The sequence below is a fragment of the Amphiura filiformis genome, chromosome 5 (assembly GCF_039555335.1).
Source record: "Amphiura filiformis chromosome 5, Afil_fr2py, whole genome shotgun sequence".
NCBI lineage: Eukaryota > Metazoa > Echinodermata > Ophiuroidea > Amphilepidida > Amphiuridae > Amphiura > Amphiura filiformis.
Genome location: NC_092632.1, coordinates 40,442,093 through 40,462,161, shown reverse-complemented (window position 1 = coordinate 40,462,161; position 20,069 = coordinate 40,442,093). Strand labels below are relative to the sequence as shown.

General features: G+C 36.3%; 1 protein-coding gene across 1 annotated transcript; it reads right to left on the bottom strand.

Annotated features, from left to right (window-relative positions):
* Window positions 1-2,058: 2,058 nt before the first annotated feature.
* Window positions 2,059-17,800, bottom strand: LOC140153119 (monocarboxylate transporter 9-like). Its single transcript, XM_072175756.1, has 6 exons — window positions 17,421-17,800; window positions 14,907-15,092; window positions 11,395-12,191; window positions 5,475-5,679; window positions 4,427-4,591; window positions 2,059-3,397 (listed from the first exon to the last, which is right to left on the bottom strand). The coding sequence occupies exons 1-6, from the start codon at window positions 17,578-17,580 to the stop codon at window positions 3,183-3,185; spliced, it is 1,728 nt and encodes a 575-aa protein (XP_072031857.1). The 5' UTR covers window positions 17,581-17,800; the 3' UTR covers window positions 2,059-3,182.
* Between the last annotated feature and the right edge of the window lie 2,269 nt (window positions 17,801-20,069).

Below are 20,069 nucleotides of genomic sequence, written 5' to 3'. Positions count from 1 at the left end.
TGAGGTCTGACTGACTTCTTCCGAGTTTTAGATTCATATTTATATCATTTTGGTGGCTGCCACGTCAGCAAAAATACTTGTTACGAAACTCGTTTATTGCCATCAGGGCCGAAATTTTACCAATGGGCCATACAGATGGGCCAGGGCCCCCTAAATGAAGATATTCTCTTTTTCATTGTTAATATTGGAATACTTCGTTTAATATAAACATCATATTTTGCCAAAAATATGTTGCATTTAATTGTAATTCCTATCATAAGTGAAGTTTTGGCAATATTTCTGCATCTCGAGACTATTTCTCGAGACACAGCACTGACTGCCCTCGAATCCTTGCTCAAGAGATCTCCGAGAGAGGATCTTACGGTCGACGGTCAACATATAGAAGACCATTTGGAAAGCACTAGCATACCAGCTAAATGATATTGAAAACATACTCTTCGGGACTTGGCCCGGGGGACTTGGACTGAGACTGTGGTTGACCAGGGTTTCCCTTGGGTAGACAGGATCTTGGACATTGGGCGGATCTTGGATCAGAACTTCAGCAATCAAGATCACAGGCTTAATTATTGTATGATCGTAAACTATGTTGTAATGATTGTAAATTGATTAACAGACATACACTCTAAGAAATAAAGGTTCTAAATAGAACCTTTTTTGTCCTCTCAGGAGAACCCTCCCTCTTGAAGCTCTAAAAAGGTTCTTTAATTTTGGAGAACTCTTAAAGGTTCTCTAAAGAACCGAAAACGACCCGGTGTCACATTTTTGAGGCCATTTGCGATGGTTTTGGAACCATTTTTGGTTCTTTTTAGAACCTCTAAGGGTTCTCCTGAGAGGACAATTTTAGAACCTTTTTAGGACCTTTATTCTTAGAGTGTACTGCACTAATTAATAAATAATCATAAGTTGTATGATATCATATACAGTGTGTTTGTATCATAAGTTGTATGATATCATATACAGTGTGTTTGTATCATAAGTTGTATGATATCATATACAGTGTGTTTGTATCATTAGTTGTATGATATCATATACAGTGTGTTTGCGTGTTTGGTGTTAAGTGAACTCGGTAGCAGGTGATTTTGGCCTGGGTCATTTTAGTGACCGTAACAATATAGCACTCAGCGGTTGTGTAAAAATTTACCCAAATTGGGTAATAATTTACCCAACCGTTTTAACAGTGTACTGTATTGTACGGAATAGGCAAAGAACGAATGATTTTGCAAGATTGACCAAACACCCATCTGCACCGTACCCTTAATCTGCACCCTGCAATGGAGTATCGCCCTGTGGCAGGGTGGCAAGTGCACAGAAATATTTGCATCTTCCTTTTGGTGTATTCTATATACCCAACATTAACACCTTTTTGGTCCATTTAGCATTTAATGCCAAATATCCGGGATACCCTTTTGGTCTTGCTCATGTTGATCGTCAGCCCACTTGGTTACTTCCATTGTTGAGGGCTTGCAGCATATAGACTCCAGATCATCAGGGTTTTCTGCAAAGATTATAATAATTATCATCTGCAAATCTCAGGTGGCTTATCCTCTCCCCATTTCACAGTCAAGCTTTTGTATGATGGCTTTAAGAGCTGCGTTGAAAAGTTTTGGTGACATGTTGATTTTGTTGCTCTCAGAGTGTAGCCGGATGGTCAATGAATCAGTGATGGTAGCTGTTCCTTTGCTGTATTATGTCCTTGATTATTATGTGCTCTCTATTCCCTGGTCAACCAGTGCCTGTAAGCTGCTGTAGTACATTTTGTACAGCTGGAATTTCAATGCTGTCGAAAGCCTTCTCATAGTCTACGAAAACCAAACACAACGGTTGCTGATATTCATTTGCTTTCTCTATGATCTGGTTTTATAGGTGATCTGTGGTAGAGAATCCGCATCTAAATTCGGCTTGTTCTCGGGGCGCGGGGCTGGTTGAAGTCCAAGGTAGCAGTGAGCCTATTGGTGCTGATTTTGGTGAAAAGCTTATAAACATTGGATAACACATAATACATTCAAAGAAATAAAAGATCTATAGACAGGTTCAATATAAATATACATGATATATTTTGAGCAGTTCATAGATGCCAGTGCAGTGTCAAGAAGTTCAAGAACATAATATAATAATAATAATAATAATAATAATAATAATAATAGATCTAATAAAACAAAGCATTGTCAGTTATGGTAATATTATTACACCGCCCCTACCCCTTAAATATAAACTATAGTCTATAGTCTAAACAATACTGTGACCAGGAAAGACTGTATAATAGAATTGCTACCTATATATACTTACAAGTATTATGGCACTTCAAATATTATTAATTAAGGCCTATAATTTATGGTTTGAGTTTGATATAAAGTGCTCAATTTAAAACAAAGTTGTATGGCATATGCAGCAAAAATATCATATCAAAGATCGTATAGGCATACGATATTTTATCCAATACCGGGGGGGGGGGCACTAAACTGGGTGACGGGATGTGCGGCCAAATTGACCCTATTTTTCAACTGCCTCTCACCCCGCCTCTCACCCAATGACCCACATTTCTGCTTTCCTGTCACAAAAAAACCTTTTTTCAACAATTTTGGGAAAATTTCTGATAATCTCTCACTGAATTACCCCATTTTTTCCTTTCTTTTTCTTCAAATTTTTGAAAATTTTGTATCAACTTTTATATCTTGACCCAAAATGTTGTAGGCTCACTGAAATGACCCTTTTTTCGATGTCTAGGCTCTCACCGAAAGACCCCTCGTTTCAAACTGTTGTCCGTACATCCCCGTCACTTCCAAAGTCGAGTGCCCCCGCCCGATACCATTCCAACAACATTCGGCACGGTCGATGAACATCAATAGCACGTCATTCGTGCTCTTGCTTTCGCCTTGTGTCCACACTTTCGTTAATTTATAATACGTGATCATTTAGATATCAATGTTCACCTCATCGACGGCAGGAAAGTGTCAATTATAGGAATGGTCATTCGTGATTCATTCCGAGTTTTAAGCGTTGTGTAGCAGGACGGATTGGGACAGTCTACTCTTTTTGAAACTAACTGTGAGATACATGTGCATAATGGAATGACAACTTCGTGTACCCTCCGAAGAACGGACTACTCTCATTATTCATTTACCCAACTACACAAGCGAGAGAGAGGAATTACTGGCGCCGCCACTTAACACCATTTCATTCAATCAAACAACGTCTTCTGTTTCAGCAGTTTCGACCTCCTTACAGTGATTTACCGCTGGTTCTTCTTCATTGCCGATAGGTTCGTGTGTCCTGTGCCTTCTCCGACGCCAAGCTATATATGGGATCATTGCCAACATCATTAGACCACAGACAACGTCTGCAGCAGCAGCAAGATGGAAGGAATTATCGTAAGACCCGTATTTATCGCGTAGATAACCTGAAAACGGGCACAAAAATAATCAAGAATGACGTTATTATGGTGTATGGTATTGGTATACGGTGGAATTTTGTTTTCTACACTAATGATCTGTACCCCGATCGACAGCCTCATCCCCCCGATTTTTTTCATTGTTGATGAGGGTTTAGTATCCTATAAATAGATCATATTTTTCTCATTGCCATCCTGAAATTTGACGCTCCAAATCGACGTATTTCCTTAGAAATCGTAAAAAAACAGTCAATTTGTGGTTACCAGTTTGCGAAATTTCACACCCCCTAGGAATTGTGGGTAGCGCCAGCCAAGAATTTCACTTCGATGAAACATCTGTAAGCTTCCTAACAGCTAGAGTGATACCCGGACGAATACTTTATTAAATGTGGCAATATTCCTGCTCTATAACATGTGGGCAATATATTGACATAACTTTCTTCTCAAATGAAATTATTATATCCCGGGAATACGGACGGCATACCTTCACCCGGACATACCTTCACATGATCCGGTACCAGCAGTGAACTATATAGGCCTACAATATTAAATACCACATTCAAATCTGTATGGGCATACACTCTTACTGCTTATGATTTATGTTGTTCTTGGTTCTGAAGTGACCTATTTTTCGTATCAACATAATAGTACAAATGTTTTTTTGAGATTTGAACGTACCAGTTGATGCCTATAGAAAGACAAAAAGCTACCGCATCGATCAAGATTTTCTGGTATGTGATAATGTGATATTATTACAAGCCGTGGCGACGGAAAGAGTACCTTATTATCAACTTTGACGTGTCATTTGTAGCCTTCACTAATACTAAACAAGTTTGGAGTACTGGCGGATAATGTTTAGCCATTGAACATTGATGTTTAAGAATTTGATACATAATGTTGAAGTTTCTAAACATGTTTACAATGTGAAGGCAAGGTTAAATACAGCTTTTGCATGATTCATAAAAAGATCTGCCCTACCACCTTCCAAATACATATCCCTCCCAAAGACAGTTTCAACAATATTTTCAAACAAATCACCTGCTAGCGTTGGTCCTATCACTGTTCCAATGCCTCCGACGAGGTAACATACCGATATCGTGTACGACAACAGCTTGGCACCAAACGTATCCACGAGGACTCCAAATGACAGAACAGCTACTGCACCAAACATAAAACCTGTCAGGAAAATGGTGACTTGTTGTCCTGAAAGTCAAAAGATAAGATGAAATGCATTAGCATGATTAGTGGGCCTATATATACATATCCCCCCCAAAAAAATGAAGTGATTTATAGTACGCTATACGCACTGGCACGACGCCTACACGTTGATCCACAAGCCTCAGCACGGTCCCAAATCATTCCTTAACAACTCAGGGCCTTTGCAGCTTAAAGAGCGCATATACCAGTAGACATTCCATAATTGACCTTCGCAACCAGGATCATCTCCCCAAGTTTCGTACGGGTTACAACGAGACAATTAGCAGTAAGTTCCTTGTCCAAGGGAATTTCAAGCTAAACTCAATTTTCTACGAGAGCGTTTGAACCCGCAACCTCTCACACCATATAGTTGAACGCTTTATTGATAGCTAACTTGACCAAATTAAAGAATTTTGTTGTAAAGGGTATAATACACGCCATCAACGGCGCCAGGAAGGTGCCAGTACAGGAATGATATATAGAATCGGAGTTTATCATTATTCATAGACGCCTTTTTCAGTTTAATTTACTTGGGTTGGTGAGGGGTCAGGTGGTACGGGTCCCGACGTGGAAAATACCTAGCGCTTCCTGATCTGACCATCAGTTACGGTTACGCTAAACAATATTTACATGCTGTTCAGCAACAATATTGGTCTACTTTAACAGTACCGTATGTTTCGACTATATTTATAAATACGTATTTGCTGCACAGTATAGTTGCTTACCGCCTTTGCATTCAAATGTACAGGAAGACCATCCGCTATGTAGAAGGTCACTTCGAGACTTAACTGTCTACAAGTTGTTATGGCAGCGCGGAGGTGGTCACGTGCGTATTTATAAATACGTATTTATAAATATCGTCGAAGCATACTGTTTAATCAATTCTTACCAATATACATGGTGGCAAATATACTAACATCTGTGGCAATTCCTCCAAGGATCAAAAGTACCACTGTCATCGCTATCTTGTTGAAAGGCATATGATCCACCGCAACTCCACCTAGTGTTCTACCGATGGTCTGACCAATACCCATTCCATAAAGCAAGGAAGCTGCATATTCTGGCGATATACCGAAATCTAAGGCACGCTTAACCTGTATGGATCAGAAAAACAAAATGTTCATTTTTGTTTATCATGTGCGAATACGTAAAAATACTGTAATTATTCATGGTTATTTTATTTATTTATTCATTTTTTATTATTTCATTTAGAGACAGGAAACAACCACGCGTCTTTAACAACAAAAAACAATCATAACATGCCGAAACAATCTATTAAGACATGTGAAACTTTTGAAGTGAGATTGGTATTAACCCGGGGGTATTAAACTGTCCTAACTAATCATCAGCTTAACCTTGAGTTTCTCTGAATCTTCGGACGAAATGGATGATTTGAACCAAACTAAGGGGGACATATCAATATTAATATCATGACATTATGTCCTGGGCCAAACCACAGTCAAATGGATTTATGATCAATACAATTGGCCATTACTTTTAAACATAAAGAGCTCTGATGCAGGCGGCATAGGACGCGCGACCGTGACGTACGAGGCTGGCGAAGATACAGGGCTGACAGCCCCATTCAAAATACACGGTTAGCAATTACAAATGGAAAATTAACATACTTGCAGTGGGGTACTTTGCAGAACCCCGACGGTTTTAGAGTAAGATAATTTTGCTTTGACACCACATAACAAATTTAGAATTGTTTGTGAAGATTTCATGATTATGTGTTAATCCAATGGCGACGTCAAAATAGCGATATCGCATCCACCATCATCTGCTCTGATGCATGCAAAACGTGCCAAGTCCACCAGAGGTCGAACGTAGACTAAATCCTCCAGTCCTTCAACATCTACGCACGGTCATCGGGTTGTGCTGCCGGTAATAAAAGGCGCCGCAATTCTGGGCCTGGAAGGATTCAGGCTAGGTCGAACGTATTATTAAACACGTTAAACTACATCTTTTGGTTTTGGTTTGATATTCATATCTTTTTCCGTTGCTGAGATATTCAAATTTTTGATTTCCGGTTTCCGGAAATCCTCGTTATTTCCCGGAAAGGGGGACACGATTTGAATAAACACAGCTATAAGAGACTAATAAACGCACAGTTTAATGATCTTTTTTGGGGTTGAATTGTGCTACAGAACGCTTTTCTTTAAATTTAAAACCTAAAAATACCATTTAGAAAAATAATTTTGTCAAAATTAGCAAAAACCGAAATTCTATGAATTTCCGGAAAATTCACAATAACAGAATTTTAGTCATTTTGGCTAAATGATAAAAAAAATCATAATTAAAAAAGGAAATAAGATTTTTGATTAATTTATTCATTTTGATATGAAAAGCAGTAGGCAAGCTCTCAAGACTGACACATTGAATTAAGACTATAGTCAAAAGTGGGGTTTCTAGAAAGGATCAATCTTTTAGTGGCAAAACGTACTAAGTGTTTTTCTCAGAATTGTACTTTATGGACTTCGCACGTTTTGCATCTAAACTGAGCTCAAAAAGAAACTTATAATTTTTTACAACTTGTGAATCACAAGTTCATATCTTAAAATACTGTCAATCAAAATGAACCAAACTTACACACAGGATTACTTTAATACTCTACTCAAAACACATGTCAGTAACCAAGCAATTGTCCAACTGACACAACAGCAAAATGCACTGTCATGGGACAGCTTCCTGGACTTCCTCCACTTTCACAGCCCAACATTTGGCACCCAGCACGAAAAAATCTGTGAGAATGCACACAAGATCCTTGCACAGATGATGAAACGGTGCTGCTTTCTGCTTTTCATACACTTTTTTCATGAAACAGGGCTGGGCTGTGAATGTGGTCCAGGAAGCTGTTCCATGTCAGTGCATTTTGCTGTTGTGTCAGTTGGATAACTGCTTGGTTACTGACATGTGTTAAGAGTAGAGTATTAAAGTAAACCTGTATGTAATTTTGGTTCAATTTGATGGACAGGATTTCAAGATATGACATTGTGAAAAATTATAAGTTTCTTTTTGAGGCCAGTTTATATAGCTTTTACATATACATTCTGTTGTGACAAACTCACTAGGATCCACAACATGCTCATCTATCAGGAGAACAGTTCTTAAACCCCAATACATTTGCACATTCATTGAATAACTTTTGAAGATATGGGTACAAAAACTCATACTCTGCAAGTTGGGGTCATATTTTACACTATGATTAAGTAATTGAGGTTATTGGACTATGCCATTGGGATGAGGCTATTGTGGTCCATAGTGACTGTGGTCACTCGGAATTTTATCTCCACTACTTGCCAACTAAAATTAGGGTAAACTGGTAAACCTTTTTAATTTATTTTGAGATAGGCGTATCTCTCGTATGTTACCAGAAAAAATGCGCGCGAAAATACAAAGAAAAAGGAAACCCTAACCAAAATGCAAGATGATCTTAGATGAGCTCTGTTGACCCTTGGGTGTTTAACATGTGTAATAAATATCAAAGTTAGCCTTTATGTTTCATAGGATATGTGTGAGAAAATATGAGGCAAAACGAAAAATCTAACCAAAATGGAACATACACACACACACCCCTACAGAAGGCACACTATCGCAATGACAGCCATTAAAGCAACAAAAAAAAAAACAAAACAAAAACAAAAACAAAACAACAACAAAATAAACAGCGAAAAAAACCACCTAATTTCTTCTGTAAAATGCCTACAGCTCAACTTACCGTACTTTGCCTAACCAGACAGTCCATGCCAAAATTGTTACACCTTTACATTTCATCGAATCTCTTTTTGATGTCTGTCATTTTGAACATCACACTTGAAAGATGTATGCTATGTAGAAACTTTATTTTGCAATTTCATAATTTGCATATTATTAGCATATTTGCAAGAAAAAACATGAAAATCAATAAATACCTATATTTTTCTCAATTTCAATATTTTATTAGAAATTAAGCATGTAGGCCGTTTGTTATGACTTGATGAATGAAGCTGTTAAAACAGATTTTGATATTTTTCCTTATTTTTCCTTTTTTGCCCCAAAATGTGTAAAATCAACATTTTTGGATGACCTATATTTTCTTTGAATATTTATCAAATTTCTTAATTTAGGTATAATACAGTGCAGAAAAGATGTCAAAAAATCTGTTAAAACAGATTTCCAATCAATTGTTCCATTTTCCATTTTGGGTTAAATACTCAATTTTCATGTGCGGGATATTTGAAACATTAAATGAAAACATGTCCATTGCACTTTTTCCTCGAGATGTACTATAATATCAAGGTTACGGATATATTATAACCCCTTCTTATCTTCACTGGTCCATCAGATACCTATTGTTATGAATGATCAATGAAAAGGTTCAGAACTGGGCTACTAATGGTCTGTCAAGTATCTAGGCCTATAGTTATTTTCATGACTGTGTCAACTCAAAAATCATGCAAGGTCGAATGTAGGAAAAGTATGATCAGTTGAGCTGTACAATAGTTCAAAACGTTTATACATAGAAACGTTTCTGAAATTTTCTGAACAGTCTATACAGGACTCTGTATACAGGGTGTAGCAAAAGTTTCTTTACCATTTTAAACCATCATTATATCTCTCACAAAATATTATCATAAGGAAAATACAAAGTTGTATAATTATTCTGATACCAAACTTGGCATAATTTGCTTTTTGTATTGAAAGCGGAAATACCATTTCCAAACTACCTAAATACTGGGTATTTCATCGAGATCTTTTGCAGCTCAAGTACCCTTTTTAAACCAAATATATCAACTTTTAGATATCTAAGTCAGAAATGTTTGCTGATGATGATGTTTATCAAATTAAATATTTGACTTTGGACTTCCGAAGTTTAGTAAAAGTTAAGGCAAGTTGTTCGCCTAGCTTAGAAGTTTCAGGAAAAGAATAGTTTGCACTATCTGCGATGTCTAGTTAGCATGTTACACCGTGACCAAAGAGTCAAAAAATATGTAGGATTCAATGGAACTTTGTATTTATTTATCATCTTCTGAACTTGACATTGCAGATAGTAAAAACTATTCTTTTCCTGAATCCCTTGAACTTGAGGAACAGATTGCATCCATTTTACGAAAAGCGGTGGATCTTTAATTTACACCCCCATATATAACATGCAAAATGAGCTTGAGTGTTATACTTTAACTATGTGTCCTACGTGCAAATATGTTACATTTTTGTGATCCTTAGACCCAGGCGAATAATTTGACACTTTTTTTAGTGAATTTGGAGCATGTTTAATACCCCTGGCCTGTATGTAAGGAGTTTGAGATATTGGGTTCCAATATAGCTTGGCAGACAAAATTTCGAATTAAGCATTTTTAGTTGCCATCCTTTTACGCGAAATTGCCACTTGATGCTTAGGCCTATAATAAGCACATATTTCCAAAAATAGAACCGGCGAGTTGTGGAAAACGAGTTTTAGTACTACAAAGTGTTATGTTATTCAAATAAACGTTGTATATTTGTAACGGGTCATTTGTCGCGATAGAAACCAGACATTTGATTCAAGTCTTTGTTGTGGTTTGTTAAAGGTCGACAAATTTCTTTGCAAAAAAGTCAAGATCAAGAGAGTAGGGGCCTATATGCAAAAGATGTAAATGTAGTACATGCTACATACATTTTTGTTTTTCCTTTTGTGTGATTATGTGTGTGTGATTGTTGGGGTGTGTTTGTGATTTTATTTTTGGGTGTTGGGATGTTTTTGTGGTGTCTTATTATTTTTATTGGATATTTTTAAGTTGTAAAAGAGTCTGACAGGCAGACAGGAAGAGTCTGATGACAGGCAATTTTTTTTGCAACTTAAATTTATTCTATGATCAATATTGTTTTACAGATTAACTCTTCTTATCTTTGTACTATTGTTAAATGTAATACCGTAAAACCTCGTCTACAAGCATATATAGTTCTTTCGATGAAAGCTAAATTAAAACGAAACGAGCGTAAATATGCCAATACAACAGATTGGTCTTACAATAATACTTGTTTGTATATGCTTCCATCTGAAATTTATTTGCTCAAACTCCATAATGGCGCCTGGATTAACTTAGCTTTCATCAGAAGCACTCTATATGCTTGTAGACGAGGATTTACGGTATGCAAAGACAAAAAAAAAAGTATATGTGTTAAATGTGTTCCGTGCCGTGTATATGAACTATTTTAAAAATAAGTCAATCATTAACAATTTAACATGTGTAATCCATGCATAATTTTCACATGGCAACACCACATTGAACTTTGGTTTTGGCTACGGTTTTGGTTTCAACATATTCCTTCAATTCTTGCTCTTTATATTATATTCTGTCAACTCTCCCACTCGACACATGGGTTACTTGGTGTGGAGAAGATTAAAGTAAAATTAAAGCCAAAATATACGATCTTTTAAAATGAATTTTGTGAATTTTTTTTAATCGGATATTTATGGCACATTTGTGCACACTTAATCAGCCAAATTTGGTGTGTTTGTATTTTGTAGGACAATTTTGCAATTTTGATTACGACATTTTAATTAGTTTGATTTTAATTTAAAATATTAATTTTGATTAAAAAATATGTCATGGCAGTTACGTGGCCAAAAATATATAGTATAGGCCTACTGGCCTAGTATAGTTGCATTTTACCTTGTTATTTCGGCATACATTGACCAGAAACCCTTCCTGAAAATTTGTTATTTTCATAATTTTTGGCAAAGAATAATAAAAATAAAAATTTGACCGAAATCTTATTAATACGGCTATTATTAATAATATATAGAGGAAATGATTAATAATACGTAAAAATATATTACTTACCACATGTGTAGTTACAATGGACATGCCCATAAAACCAATTAAAACTGAGACTTGAAATAATACATAAACTGGATCTTTAAACAGTGAAAAGTTATATACGCTGTCAAAGAATTTGTAGACCATAGCTGGGTATCTACAACAGTTACTTTTTCCTCTTTTGTTAAATTCGTCATCTGGTTCCGATGACATTTCTTTTGACGAAGCAACGTTGGTGTTGGAAGACTGATGAAACTCATTTGTTTGTTGTTTCAATCTGCTTTCATCCTTCTGTTCTATTTCTTCGTTTTCTTCCTTGATATCATACAGTCCCGATTCTCTGTTTTCATCTTCCATTAAATCAAAAACTGGTCTTTCATTCGACACATGATCTTGAGCAGTCGAGTCCGTATTGCTGATATTAGTATCTTCAACAGGCCTAGTGTATGTTGCTACAACGGAAAGGGAATATTTTCTCTGCAATCTTTTTATCATCGGTATGGACTTACCGTCTTTATGTGATACAGTCTTAATATCGATATAACCAAGAGATTTTGCTCGATTAGTTCTAGATTTATTCACGTGGCTAACTGGCCTCATTAAAGCTCCCGCCACGCATAAATTTGCATTAATGGCACCTAGAATAAGTAGACTTCCCCTCCAGCCGTAATTATTTAGTAATTGTTGAGTTAATAATGCCATGACACACATTCCTAATCCACCACCAGCCATACCGATTCCCATGGCTATGCCCATACGTTTCTTGAAGTATTCTTGAGTGATCAGAAAGGACGGAATCAAACAGCAGCCATACCCAAAACCTGAATTGTAAAGAAATATAAATGGATAACACAAATGAATAAATATTACTGTTATTGGTTGGAGAACATTTTCCACTGGGATCAAAAATAAAACGCGTGTTATCATAGTTATGTACACATTACTTATCGCAATTATATATTTTACTAAGGTGACGATATGCACCATGCATATGTAGAGGCCTATTATACCATCTTTTCCTTTTTTCCTTTCTTAATTTTTGAACACCTTTGGTATGAAGGGCATAATTGTCAAAACAAAGAAAAAGCCAAACAAGCAAATAGTATTTACGAATGAAACGCTTTCTAATTGTATTTGTATATTACATGTACTATACCTCATAAATATTTATTAGGTAATCTAAACACAGATAAGTTTGATAGTCGATTTGCCAATCATAATTATTTCAAACTTTAACATGTGTAAAAAGTCGATAGCTGTTTAAGTGATAACAATTAAACGTAGGTTTTAAACACAACAGTATGTTTAGAGAGTGTTTAATTCCCACGAACTCTTTTTGAAGATATAGGCTATATACATGTTTATAGTTTTTTTTCTTCAAGAAAGTTGATCTATAGTTATGTACATATGCAGGTATTTTTTTTACTGTGAAAATCCCCGGGGGAAGTCCTTTTCAAATGAATCATTACATCATATGATAGAACATAAATTAACACGATTGCAAATTATTTGGTTTGTGTCAATTTGACAATGGTAATCCATGCTTATTTGGATTTTATAACGGATCATTTCACGGATCATAAAAAGTATAGGGTAATGGTGCAAAAGCGTTTAGAAGTTTACCCCGGAAGTACGCATAACATTCTTTACTTTTCAAACGTTTAGCTTTTATACACTTATCTAAACGCCTCCATATGATTACTTTATAACACCTTTTAAACATACCGTATCCGCCAAATGGACCGCTTGCCTTGGGTAAATTTCACGTAGGCCTATTACTACAGCGCCCACCTCTGAAAATCCCAAATCCTAATACTTTTGTGATTTGACATTTGTGACCCATCACATCGAAACAGATCACCTCGCGGCAGAAATGAAAATGGAGGTTTAAACACTAGGACAAACTGCTGCTTTTTAGCTTGAAAATGACACCTTACTTGTTGAAATCAGATACAGTAAAAATGTTTTATGAGGCAAAACGAGCTCAGAATTCTTTTCATTTTCTTTATATTTTTACATCTTCTTTCATTGTTATCTGCCAATGAAGCTAGCCGCGAAGTGGTCTGTTTCGATGTGATGGGTTTTGTGATTTGACATTTGTTTGACATTTAAGTGCAATATTTATAAAAAACAAAATTCTTATTTCTCATTGTGAGCGATTTTGTATAAGGGTGTATCAGGTCAGAGGAAATTGCACAATCACTTCACTTTTCATTCAGTTAAGGGCTCTGGTAGCAACGTTTGGACAGTATTTTTGTAGGACATTAGAGCACACCGGGCTAAAGTCCTTTCTGAGACACCCTGTATAATGACCAAAAGTATAGGACTGTGATACTTTATAACGATTGAGATCATTTTGACTGACAAGTATAATATCTCGAGGGTGATTGATTCATACATGAGGTGGCATCCGCTATCCCATATACTCGTAAGAGTCATCAAAGGTTATCTGCTTCAGGGAAGTTTGGTTCTGAAATATCATCCGCTTTACTAAATAAAAAATTGTGATATACTCTATGCCTATCGTCACCCTGCTACGATAATTTTTTGTGAGGTTTTAGAAAAATATATGGTTCAAACATATTTATTCACGAATCTTTGGACAAGAACAAAATGATAATGGACAAATTAAAAGGAATTATCAGAAACGATTAGGGTGATTACATCAGGGACTGTCTTTTGGAATTTGCAGGAGAGCATTAAATAGCTCTTCTGGAGCATTCAAGGGGAGCTGTTTTAATAAGAGCATATACAACAGAATGTAAGGAGAGAATGGTCAACCAAGGAGAGCTAAAAATCACTCTCCTATTTAAAGATTGAAGTAGGCCCTAGAGAGCAATTGCGGATTACATGAGCCTTATACATGATACATTTGACTTTCAGTGAATGTAGCCTATGAGCCAAATCAGAGCAAAATCTTCAGACAAATTCTGGTGTTAAAAATTTCTAAATTCCCCATTGCCAAACTCACCATAAAATCCCCTTTATGATTGGTCAATGTCAATGACATTATTAAGCAAAAAGTTCATTTCGGTTTAAAAGTGAGTTTGGCAATTATTGTAGCAGGGTGACAATATGTTGTCACAAATGTAGATATACATAACGTCTTATTTCATAATTATGGCCAATTCAATAATCCGATATTTCATTCAATTTGAGCTTGGCATATAAGCCTAAATGAATTTCCAAACATTAAGCCTACGGTATGTTTTCAAACGGTTAAAAGGCAACATATTCACTACAAAGTCTCCATTTGTATGGATTTCATCCAGTTACCAAAAATTTGATATACTTTCGTTATCTATTGTTTTAGGCCTACTGTCTTTTTCTTTTTTTTTTTGCCATTTTTTTGCCATCTTTCCGTCATAGGCCTATACATACATTTAATTTGCTTGTTGCATAGGCCTATCTCATAGTCATACCCTATATCGAAATAAGTTGAAGCCCAAAAGGTAGGCCTATTCTCTTCCGGGATTTTCTTTTGTGCATAATTTACCATTTTTCTAAAAAAATCATTAAAATTGATATAGGCCTACCTGTTAATAAACCATATGTGTAGTATAATTGATTAATGCTGGTAGCAAAAGAGCTTCCCATGATAGCAATAGATGCAGTAGCTCCGCCAGTAATGATGACACGCCGATGTCCATATCGTCTACATGCTGCAGAAGCATATGGTGCCATGAAAACAAGCACCATGTAGACCAGTGAACCAACCAATGCTGTGTAATAATGACAAATATTTTAAAATAATTAAGTGACAGATTAAAAAACAACAACAAAAAAACAAAACAAGCAAACAACAACAACAAAAAACAAAACAAAAACAAACAAACAACCCCCACATAAAACCAAAAAAACAAAATGGACCCTTTTGTCCTCCATGTGCAAGGTTTTTTTTCTATTAAGAGCCATTTATTAAGAAAAGGAACCTTTCTAGGAAAAAAAGTTGTTTTTTAAAATTAAGAACCATTTATTAAGAAAAGGCTCACTGTGAACTCCGAAGAATCTTTTCATGTTCTTTGAGAACCATATTCAGCTAAGAGCATGATATAGGCCTGAGTAGGTTTACATGATGCACTTATGGTCCGTGGCAAGCCCGATTCGACCTTTGTGGCATTAAACCCAGTTAACAGGAAACTAATCCAGTAAATCGATTCAATAAAGCAAATAAGCTCATGCATTCGATCACTAACGGCAACCAGCTTCGGTCGATTACCCCAGCTGCAGCGTGTGTAAACTCTAATTTGCATAGAGGCTGTACGTGAAATTATTGATTGGCTCCAAACAAAGGATTTGAACCGGTGCACGTAATCATGGGGCAGTGCAGTCCATTCAATCAAATGTTGTCATCAACCTATTTAATCGCGGTGCATTGTTATGTGTGTGAGACGAACTGTCGCGGTTGATTGCAATCAAACAAACGATGTCTTATGTATTACTTTGTTCCGTGATGAAAATCGTGATGTTTTATTTAATCACTCTCGAAAAATGTATTTCTTTTGTAGGCCTATTACTTTGCTTTGTGATGAAAATCGTGATGTTTTATTTCATCACGCTTTAAAACAAACGATTTCTTATGTATCACTTTGTTTCGTGATGAAAACCGTGATGTTTTATTTCATCATCACGCTCTAAACAATAATTATAGTTACATGCATTTCAAGAAAAAAATCTTATTAAAACGGTAGGCCCTATGTTGTTTAGAAAAAAATGTAGAAAGTGATGATGATGATGATGTCGATGATGATGATGATGATGATGATGATGATGATGATGATGATGATGATGTCTCCAAAAGTGTCCCGGTTTTTTTTTTCTTGCCCTAAATCGTGTGTATCTATTAATAAGGCACTTCAATAATCAATAATCAGTCCCGTGACGGCCTCCACTAACTAGCTACTAACTTGGGTTATGGGCCCTGATTTTCATGTTCACTGTCACTTACTCATCAGCGAAGTACGACCCTTTGTCAATTACCTACAGTACCAAATTTCGGCATACTATTTAAAAAACTCATCATGATGATCGAACAGAGAGTACTTTAAATGTAGCTTGTACCGTTTTCGTGTGGCATTCTTCAGAAGTGAGCGGTCCGTTTACCAAAATTTTCGGTCAAATCTCCATTCAATTAACACGGGATTTGGCTAGCTATGCCTTGCCCTCACTCACTGTTTTACCAAAGTACGAATATTTCTGAACATCTAACCTAGCTGTAATTTTAGGTCATGTTAGAGAAATATATTTGCTAGAAGTTTTTGAGAGTACTTTTAATATTGGCCGGTTATTTTTCACACATTGACGTTAACTAGGCAAATGCCTATCCTTTTAACGTGGCACGATTTGTAGAGGTCACAGCTCAATGGTGAGAGCACTGTGTATTGTGTATAGGAAAACGGACAGTAACTGCAGTATGATGGGCAAAAAGGGTTTGATATATTAAATATATTAGCATATATAATACAATATAATGTAATATAGGCTTATATATAATGCATAAGGCCTATTACATCACAGATCCTGTTCCAGGATCTGTGATTACATGCATGGTAGCTTCTTGATACTACAGGGTATCCCATAAACAACGGGCCCAACGAATGTCGTGATATTTTAAAAAAGTGTTTTCACCAGTCATAATTATAGTGTTTACATAATGTGGATTGAAAGCCACATCTTTCAGCTACCATCTTCCAAACAACAACAACAACAACAAACAAACAAACAAACAAACAAACAAAAACAACAAATATATTATTTTTACATAGGCCTATATTGCGTTATTGTATTTTTGATACTGTTGCTTTGCTGCTGCGCCGTGGTATAAATGATATGCTGCATATAAATGCCTAAAATATAGCATTGGCCTATATACATAGGTACGGCGTATATAGGACTGGCAAGCGAGTCTAGCCTATGTAGGGCCTAGGCCCTCTGTATTTTACACTGAATTCACAATGGGCCCAAATTTTAGGGGACACCCTGTATATAATGATAAAAAAAAGTCATGCTCATATTACCATGGTTACTGAATCATTATAATAACATCTTACCAGTTTCTGCTTTTGTGGCTTGTAACGCATCTAGTAAAGCAACGTATAGAACACCATAAGCCCAACTAGATCCTGCTGTTAAGAGATTAATGACAAATGCACCTAGCACTACCCACCAACCCCAGCCCCCGTCTGGTGGCGTCGCTGGTGTAGTAGCCATTTGCAAATATTGTCATTGACTGGCTTTTCATTAGTTGTATTCAAAAGCTCTGTAGCTCTATGTAAAGGCGATTGCAGATACTATCAAATGGTAAAAATATATTCCAAGCTTCTTTGTGCATGCCGCCATGTGTGTGTCTGTGCACAGTCTTTATCTTGCTTGTGTTACTGACCCATATTACTGATTCCTGACTGAACATGCTGAACGGAAATTTGCATATCAAATACAGAACGTAGCGTGACAAAATGCGAAAGTGTTTTGGAGTCAATTATATGTAGCCCCGACCTATGCACCGACTCAGACCAACCATTAATCGCGCGCCATCTCTTGGCTGTACAAAATATGCGACCACTAGCTATATTATTTGAGGGCATACTCCCCATTCCAGAAAATACAGCACTAATTTTTTGGGATTAAAAAATATTATCAAGTTCTGCCAAATGAAACATAGCTCAATCCTAATCATTCATTTAGTCCTAACTGGAGATAAAAGAAAAAGTTGACTATTTTAGGCCTACTAATTTCTTGAAAAAAGAGCCAAAACATGCATTTTCGGCATGTTTTCTGACAATCGAGTCACAAAAATCACAGACTTGGAACAAGTCTAAGCATTCAAAATCTTGAATATATGCCGAAATATTGCTCTAATGTTCACTTTTTTGTGTTACTTTAATGAAATGGTTGGTTATAAGGACGAAACATGTCTTTTCCAAAATTTAGAACGCATAAACCAAATCTATAAACCGTAGTGAAATTAATCTTAGTACAAGTCTTTGGGCTGGCACAGCATACAAACAACCCGGGTAACAACCTAAAATACATGTTTTTTACCCTTATTTCCAAAAATTGGCTAAATATTAAAATTGGACTTTTATTGCTAGTTAGGACTAACTAAATTATTAAGATTTAGCTATGTTTCATTTTGCAAAACAGGATAATATTTTGTTTATTAAAAAAAATAGTTCTGTATTTTTCTGGCATCGGGAGTAGTCTGTTCTAAAACTCGTGATCGTCCCCATAGCTTGATCGTCCACAAAAAAAAGCCTCCGCATGCGGATCTGATCCCGGGATCTGATCGCGTGTAAAAGCAAACATTGTAGCCGGCCTAAATATGAGGGACATACTATAACTTGAATTTACTAAAGACAGATGTGTCTTGCTATCTACTGAAGATAGCTTTATGTGCCTTGCTATCTACCCGGTACTGAAAATAGCTTTACGCGTCTTGCTATCTACCGAAGATAGCTTTATGTGCCTTGCTATCTACTGAAGATAGCTTATGTGCCTGGCTATCTACTGAAGACAGCTTTGTGTCTTGCTATCTACTGAAGAGATCTTCGTGTCTTGCTTTCTACTGAAGATAGCTTTATGTGCCTTACCGTTATCTACTGATAGCTTTATGTGCCTTGTTATCTACTGGAGATAGCTGTAGGCCTATGTGCCTTGCTATCTACTGAAGACAGCTTTGTGTCTTGCTATCTACTGAAGAGAGCTTTGTGTCTTGCTATCTACTGAAGATAGCTTATCTTGCTATCTACTGAAGATAGCTTTATGTGCCTTACCGTTATCTACTGATAGCTTTATGTGCCTTGCTATCTACTGGTGATATCTGTAGGCCTATGTGCCTTACTATCTACTGAAGATAGCTTTGTGTCTTACTATCTACTGAAGATAGCTTTGTGTCTTACTATCTACTGAAGATAGCTTTATGTGTCTTACTATATCTTCTGAAGATATCTTTATGTGCCTTGCTATCTACTGAAGATACCTTTATGTGTCTTGCTATTTACTTAAGATAGCTTTATGTGCTTTGCTATCTACTGAAGATACCTTTATGTGTCTTGCTATCTACTGAAGATAGCTTAATGTGCTTTGCTATCTACTGAAGATAGCTTTGTGCGTCTTACTATCTACTGAAGATAGCTTATGTGCCTTGCTTTCTATTGAAGAGAGCTTTGTGTCTTGCTTTCTACTGAAGATAGCTTTATGTGCCTTACCGTTATCTACTGATAGCTTTATGTGCCTTGTTATTTACTGGAGATAGCTGTAGGCCTATGTGCCTTACTACCTACTGAAGATAGCTTTATGTGTCTTGCTCTCTACTGAAGATACCTTTATGTGTCTTGCTATCTACTGAAGATACCTTTATGTGCTTTGCTATCTACTGAAGATACCTTTATGTGTCTTGCTATCTACTGAAGATACCTTTATGTGCTTTGCTATCTACTGAAGATAGTTTTATATGTCTTGCTATCTACTGAAGATAGCTTTATGTGCTTTGCTATCTACTGCAGATAGTTTTATATGTCTTGCTATCTATTGGTCTACTGAAGATAGCTGTATGTGCCTTACTATCTACTGAAGATAGCTTTATGCACCTTGCTATCTACAGAAGATAGCTTTATGCGCATTGATATCTACTGAAGATAGTTTTATGTGTCTTGCTATCTACTGAAGATAGCCTACCTTTATGTGTCTTGCTATCTACT